The sequence below is a fragment of the Pipra filicauda genome, unplaced genomic scaffold (genome assembly GCF_003945595.2).
Source record: "Pipra filicauda isolate LSUMZ 115617 unplaced genomic scaffold, ASM394559v2 scaffold386_size940508_pilon, whole genome shotgun sequence".
In the NCBI taxonomy this organism is placed as follows: Eukaryota; Metazoa; Chordata; class Aves; order Passeriformes; family Pipridae; genus Pipra; species Pipra filicauda.
Window position 1 is genome coordinate 702,147 of NW_024104516.1, and position 8,219 is coordinate 710,365.

Sequence of the window (8,219 nt, forward strand, 5' to 3'; positions counted from 1 at the left end):
TGCTAGACCATGGCACTAAGTGCCACATCCAGTCTCTTTTTAAAAATCTCCAGGGATGGAGAATCCACCACTTCCCGGGGCAGCCCATTCCAATGTCTGATCACCCTCTCTGTAAAGGAATTCTTTCTAATATCTAACCTAAACCTCCCCTTGCACAACTTGAAACTATGTCTAGGATGAGGTTAGTATCTTTTTCATGCTGCAGACACTAACAGTGACTGCAATCGAGTAGCAGACAAGGTTATCCATAGACATACCTCTGCTGTTGTGCCAGGAGCCAATGACTCTGCCTGGTTCAGCTACCAAGATGCTAGGAAGAAAACTGCATCATGTGTTTCTCCAAGAGCTGGGAAGCAAAGAGCAAAACCTTATAATCTTCATTTGCTCTCCATTGAGATCATCTGCTGTCCCTTGCAGTAGTTCCTGTCTTGCAGGGGAAAAATAATCCAGGTAAATTTCCCTTGGGTACTCCAGTCTTAGTCAAAGGTCCTGCTGAAATAGAAGGCAGCTGCTTCAGCAACATTATGGATGGGAATTTGTTTATTTATATATATATTCAGAAGAAGTTTAGGCTGGCCTTTTTCCAGTGGACCTTTCCTCCCTGTCTCAGAATAGGACACTTGCTTTAATGGGTACTCCATTAGCTGTCGCTACCAAAAATGCTCACAGACAAACCCATGTGCTTTGTAAAACTTCCTGTTTCCTCCTCCTTCATTTGGGAGGCCTTGCTAGTTTAAAAGCATATTTTAATGTAAATGGAAGAAAAATAGCGAGAAGTCCTTTTCCTTGATGAACTGCTCCTTTCACAGAAGTCCAAACACATGTAACAACAGATGCTTTGAAATGTTATAAGTTTAAATAACATTAATGTAGTGTTTGAATATTTCTGAGACAGATGGGATAAATGAGATAATTGTGAAAACATTCTTAAAATAAAAGGAAACCATCAAGTGAAAGGCAGGAGTTTAGGTAGTGTTGAAAAATATACCTTAAATGTTTCTTTAGGTTGCAATGTTAGAAGAACATCTTCCTCTGAGCAAGCTGTTAAGTGTCACTTAGTAGACATTAATTGTAAAGTTAATTGATGGCATTTGGCCCAAATCACTGTATTTTAAAGAGAAGGAGCAGCTGTTAGTCCATCAGGTATTGACAGAGTTTGTTCAGATGCTTCTGTTATTTCTCAGACAGAAATTAATTTCCTGAAATCACATACAGTAGGATAAGACTTTGTCTCATTTTCATTCACTATGGAAGTACTCAGTCTTTGTTCTGCAACAATGCATTGTCTTTTGTAAAACAATAAATGACACCCTATGTGTAAAAGAATTTCCATTTTCTACAATAACTACAATGAAGAAACAGGATCTAAACCAGCCACAGACTGGAACAGACCACTTTCTTAGGGTGGCATCTACCCTGAAATGATAAAAAGAATCTTAAAATGTTCTAAGGTGAAACTTCAAGATCTCTTGTGTAGTCATACAAAACACCAATTGTACCAACTCATAACAACTAAGAACTTCCAGAGAGAGAAAAAAAAAAGTTAAAATGCTATTTTATATGAATTACAGGCATTTTTTGAGCCTTATAGTGGTGCTTCTGTTCTTTCGGCCAAATAAAATGTCAGCGTCTTTAAATCTATTTGGGATAAGTGCCAGGAAGTGGTGTTTCAGCAGTAAGAACACAAATCATCAATAAATAAATGATGAGTAATACTAAGGTGGGGAAGAAATTTATTTCTTTTGGAGGTTTGTGGGTTTTTTGCTATGTTTATTATTCATAGGCCATTTGTAGATGTCTCTAGTTGGTGGCTGCTTTCAATTCTGGTTGTCTAAACTTGTTGCAATTTTTTGACCAGTGTAGGTAGTTTGGCTGGCATTACCTTTAATGTAGCATCCTTAAAATCATAATCTTCCTAATATGTCTTTACAGTGCAAAGAAAAAAAAAAGTGACTGAGGTATAGTGTGATTTTGTGGACTTTAAGCAAGACACTTATCTAATACACTTCAATAAAAATGCTACCTGTAGGCAAGGCCCGATAAAGCTAACATTATAAATATATTGTAGGACTAGTGTTTAATAGTACTCTTAGTTAACATTTATATTTTAGAGATTGAATTTTTAGCCATGCATAATGATTTAAAATTCAGTTTCTATAAGGCAGCTTGCATGCTTAATGAGAGTGTTCTGCACTGCTCAGTGGGAAACCCTGGTTCACTCTTTGCTTTTGTTCTCCTGAGCTCTGCCAAGGCTGGCGGTGCTGAGGGTGCACAGCACCTCAGAAGTTTGGAAATGCTGAAATAATCAGAGCAATATTGCATAGACCCAGGTCACTTCTGTCCATGGCACTTGCTACGTTAGAGAAGATCCATCTCAGCTATTGCCTCTTAAAGCAATCCTATACAAAGATAGAATTCTTCTGCTGCTGCAAAATGCAATAAAGGAAAGAGATCATGGGAAACACATAAGCATTGTGTTTGCTGTGAGCATTTAAACTAGAAATTCCTCCTGGAATTAGGGTTTCATTTCACATGGCTGTGCAAGGAGACAAAATGTGCCAGATAACACAATAGTTCCTATCAAGAAGACTTTACAGTGTGAAGACATAGGTCAGTTCAATTCATCTCACAACTGAAAAGACCAAAGTCTGGCCTGAGAGGTGGGTTCTTAGGAGGCTGAGTCCTTGCTCTGTGCAATTTGAGAGGTTTCTTTGGGGCATATAACATTACTTGAAGGAATGTCTGACAATGGCATCAGTGATGAAAAGAGGGAATGTGGGAAGTTGAATCAAAAAGCGCTCTAAAGTGTAGCCATATTCAGGGAGGACTCAGGATTAGAAAAGAGAAGGTAGGGCTGGACAGCTTTCTAAAAGTAATAAAAGTAAATATAATTAATTGAAAAAAAATATTAGGAGGGAAGGAGAAACTGAGAAGTTTGCTGAGGGAAGTGTAAAGGAGAGCTGAGGATACCTTATTTGTAGCCAACTTATTGGCTGCTATCAGACATTTTCATTTTTTACTCCATTCTATTTGGTAAGCTGTCTTATCATTACTGTCTTCTCCATAAGTACTATAGTGTCACTTTTTGTTCCTTACAGAAGGAGAGAAAGAGAGAGGCAGGGAGGGAAATCCTTCCTCCAAGGTGTTCATGTTCCTGCATATAAATTTTGGCACACCTGTTATTTCAGATTATTTAGGCGTTCTTTGCTTAATAACACACTTGGACAAACTATACCTTTGAAGGCTAAAATGAAATGTTCCCATCTGTCCTTTTCCTTGTTTAAAAGCCTGTTTGCTTGTGCTGACAGACATGAAAATGGAATGGGCTGCAAACCTAACTGTTTTTGGACTGGTAGAGTTTGGGTACATTGAGAGTGTCAGTCCTGACCCAGTGAGTGCAATTAGAAAGATGCATGACTGTAGCAGGTAGCTGTGACTAACTGCTCAATGCATAAACTCAATAATAACCTCTCCCTTATTTCGTTATCTACCCACAGCAAATCCTACCAGGGCAGGAGGAGGAAGGGAGTACCCTGGCTCGTCCGAGGTGATTCGTGAATCCAGCAGCACAACAGGCATGGTGGTTGGGATCGTGGCGGCGGCAGCGCTGTGTATCCTCATTCTCCTGTATGCCATGTACAAGTACAGGAATCGAGATGAAGGATCGTATCACGTAGATGAGAGTCGAAACTACATCAGTAACTCAGCACAATCCAATGGGGCTGTGATCAAGGAAAAACAGCCCAACAGCGCTAAAAGTTCCAACAAAAACAAGAAAAATAAGGATAAGGAGTACTATGTCTGATCTCAACATCTAAAAGAACGCTTGTATAGAAATAGTCTTCATTTTATCTGAGACATAATACAAACTTATTTACTTTACTTTTTATGAAGCACATTCAAAAACAAACAAAAAAGACAGGGAATGCAATCAGAAAGGAAAGACTGTTTTTAAAAACAAGCATTTCATGCTCTTGTTTTTCAGAAACAGGAGCTGATAAATTCCCTAACATCCACAGTGTTTTCATTTACTCTGCCTGTCTTTATGTTGCTGGAACGTTTCTGAAAGACAATGATGACACCACGCATTCATAAAGCAAGGAGTATTACTACAACATCAAGGCACAATATGAAACAAAACAAATTTAAAAAAAACAAAACAGGAAAAAAAAAAGAAAAAAGAAGCTACCTATGATTCTGGATTTAGCCAAAGTGCTAGCGCTTTCTTGAGAAGTAAGTTAGTCTTATTGTCAGAGAAGACTGTCATTATATATGGTGACTCAACAAGCAAACGTAGTTTGCCATCTGGTGCAGTGAAGCAGTGATTGGAAACTTGCATTTGAAACAAAGTGCTGGCTTTTCTGAAGACTTATGTAGAAATACTTTCAAAAAGCCCCTTTCTGGTTGTGAGGAAAATAGTACGGAGGCCTTATTTTCAAAAACAAAAACAAAAATCTGGAATATAAGGCACATTTCCACAAAAAAAAAAAAAAAAAAGGAAAACGAGGGCATAGATGCAATCATTGGGAAATTTTCATGCACGCTTAATATGTTATTACATATGTTTATATAAAAACACATCTATATGTGCTTTCTGGACTGTGATAAGTGATGTTTTATAGCCTGTTGTATAGAAAATGCAAACTATATCTGCTCTTCAGCCATTTTTGGTAAACTCAATGTTATAAGTGTTGCTAGGTATAGAGAGTTTTATGACATCTGGAGCAACAGACATACTTCAGTTTTTTTGCAGCCATTATAAATTGTCCCAGACTTTTTCCCCTTCTTTTTTTTCTTTTTAATTTACAGTGTAGTGGTTATACTAAGGGGGATGTGTATGAATGTATATAAGAGTCAGCTAATTTTTTTCTTACCTGTACAGCCTCTATTATGTTGCAATTAAGTTTTAGTAGTTTGTATGAAAGACGTGGACTAGAAAGCAAAAATATATCTCTACTGTAATTTGTCTTCTCCCTCCTATCCCCATCTCTTGCTCCTGATATGCATCAATGAAGTTGATCAGAATGGCCAATTTTCCTAGAAATAACATTTGTTAATTAGCTAAATATTTAGTGACTTAAACTGGCCTTTGGCTTCCAGTCAAAGCTTCACTATTGGAGAGCATGGTTTGCCTTACAGAAACCTTGTTCTTAGAAATTATGAGAATGATGAGTTTCTTGAGAATCTTAGGAAGTATCATAGAGTGTTTATCTGGCATTCAGTTATATGAACGACAGCTACTACAGCACGGGGTGGTAAAAGATCTAAAATACCCATTTTAATTATCCAGGCTGATTCTACTGCAGAATTTATCCCTTTCTCCAAAAAGGAAATAATCTTGAGGTGCACGATAGTATTTTTCAATGGTGGGCATTTTGACATATGAAAAAGTATTTTTAGCTAAGTTGATTGTGTAGTATTGCAAGACATCATAACCAGACAAGTTCATCATGTTTTAAAGTGACACAGCTTATCTTGCATATATAAAACATTAATGCATTTTAGTTAAACATATTAAATATAATGCTGTAATTTACATGTTAAGTTTGGTTTTTTTCTGGTAATATTTCATTAGTTTCACAGCAATAAATCATAGCATAACATTTTATTTACATGGAAGTTCAAAGGGAATACATTAGACAGAAAGAGGGTAGTTCAATAGAAATCAACCAAATCATCAGAAGGCCTCCTGGGAGGGATATAGATATTGACATTTTACAGACAGGAAGGAGGAATTAAAAATTAGCTTTAAACAGGAGACACAAAACATTTTGTTGTGTGTTATTCACTGTAGCTGATGAAAAGAAATTGGAAACTGGTACAGCTATCTATCTGGGAGTCAAAGCACTTTAAAAATACATGTAGCTGACACGAAAACACCTCTCTTGAAGTTTGCCCACCATATCAAGGTGTGTCATGTTCCATATGTAAAAAAAAAAATTATTTTCATTAGCATTTACACAAAAATGAGTACAGGTTCAAAAACTCCATCTAATGTTCATTTCTTAGATTGTCTGGCATTCGTAATTTCTCCCACCTTTACAAGACAGCTGTACTCAGGGAATGGCAGGGGCAGGTATACTGGAGGTCATTGCTGGAAGCAAGAGACTTCAGCTGGAGAGGGGAAAGAAGAAGTTGAAAGCCAGGTGGTATTCAGATTTCAGTGGTTGAAGATACATAGAAGAACAAGAATAATCGGTTGACAGGAGATTTGACACGACAGAATGTGGTTTGGGCGAGATGAAATGGTCTTTTCTGCTTGGTATTGATTGCATTAATGAAATGGCATTGTCAGGCCAACTTCCAGGCAGTTTGGTAGGTCAATCTTTAACTAAATCCATACATCAAGGAAAAAAAAGATCTGCTACTATTATAATAAGCAAACACAATTTTAACACTGTTTCTGAAGGTTCTCCTTTTTCCTCTTTAATTTCGTAATTTAACAAAAAAAACGATTATGGATGTATCAGAAGTGCCAGCAAGTGGATTTAAAATTCCTTTTGGTTTAAAAACAGCAGCAACAACAAACAGACATAAACCAACTACCTAACATAAAATTGGATCCTTTCTCTATAATAACCTAATTTGTTTGACTGAGATGGCTTCATTTCTATGACTGTATTGTGTTGCCTTTTTTAACAAAACACTAAATAACGTGTGAAACTTTCAACCCTAAGACATCAAAGAGAGGCCCAATGCCCCTAACCTTATAGTGCTTTCTGTGATAGATATTTACAATTTTTTTATTTGTTGCAAGGCCAATTTATTCATTATTGGAAATGCTAAGCAAGTGGAATTTACTGTTTTGTTAATAAAAATGTTTCTTAATACAAATGCTGGCTTGTTTCTTCTCTTGCTCTTAAATCAGGAGTACATGTTCATCTTGAAGCTCTGAAAAAAATTGGTGAATTGGTATGAAGTTGCAGGCATTCATGTCAGGAAAGAGTAACCTCAGAACTCTTTGTACACTTTAATGAAAACCTTCTACAAGTCTTGCATTCAACTGGCCCAGTTAGAAAATTATTAATGACATCAAAACATTGTTTGCTCTTGCAAAGGCTTGCTTAATTTGCAATTTTCTAGCTTTTTTTTAATCAAAAAAATTCAAACTTGATATTTCACTACTCCTATATATGAAAAAACAATTCCCTTCTTTTTCTGGCACTTTTTGATTTCTATGGTGGAAATAAGATGGAAGAGAGTAAGGTAATGGGATGAAAAGTGAAAAGTTAAAACTGAAAATATTTTCTCTTGTCTAGAAGATAATTTAAAAATGGAATGGGAAAAGGAATGTAGTTCGGGTCCTTAAAAACATTCTTAGATAATAATTACAAAATTTCAACCGGAGCTAATCCATTACATAAGTACTTTCCTACTTAGCATGACATTTAAATTCATGGGTAACTTCAAGCAAACATCTAATCCTATTGATTTAAGCAAGTGTCTAAATTTACCTAAATGTATTGCTGAATGGGGATGAGTTAAGCTTTTGGATCTAGACTCCAAATAGAATTTAACTATGTATCTTTTTAAATCACATCAGTAGCTTTTTGACTTCAGTAAGATTTATTCATCTGCTTAATTACACAGAGACTGAAGTATTTTAGATAATTTAAGTTACAGAATATGTGGAGAAAATAGCTTCTATCTTTAATTGGTATAAAACAGTTTGTAAGTTCTAAACTGCTTTATACTGGGATTAGGTCTTGTGTGTGTGTGTATGCTTCAGTAAATACTGAACATTCCACTTAGGAAAATGCTTTATACACATTTAAAGGAACTATAACAACAGTGATTTTTGGTCTACCACTACTACAAAAAAACCACCAAAAATGAACAGAACAAAACAAACAAAAAGACCCCACCAAACAAAAAAGCATTTAATTATAAAATTTTTAATTGTACACTGTATTTATTAATTTTTTTTTCTTACATCTATACTGTGCTCACCCTTTTACCAAAATCCTAATGGCCTCTCAATACCTGCATCATCCATAATCATCTAGTCACTATAAGTGGTGTCCTCCTTCATCAGTCATCACTGTGGCCAAGTAGCTAAAAAACGTTCCTAAGATGATGAAGAAAGAAACAAAACTAAACAACGCCCCCAAATGCAACTTAGAATAAGGGAAAGAGAGCACATACATAGTCTGTAAATGACAACTGCGTTTGTTAATTCCTCCAACATGACTTCTTTATAGTTCAACAAAACAGTTTTA

At 36.0% G+C, this 8,219-nt stretch overlaps 1 protein-coding gene across 15 annotated transcripts in view; it reads left to right on the top strand.

Annotated features, from left to right (window-relative positions):
• The window catches only part of NRXN1 (neurexin 1), a 708,974-nt gene extending 702,140 nt beyond the window's left edge, over nt 1–6,834 (top strand). For all 15 annotated transcript variants that reach the window (XM_039384935.1, XM_039384929.1, XM_039384934.1 and 12 more), the window contains one exon: nt 3,498–6,834. In XM_039384935.1, coding sequence (XP_039240869.1) covers nt 3,498–3,805 — 308 coding nt within the window. In that variant the 3' untranslated portion in view covers nt 3,806–6,834. The remainder of the gene's footprint in view (nt 1–3,497) is intronic.
• The last annotated feature ends 1,385 nt before the right edge of the window (nt 6,835–8,219 follow it).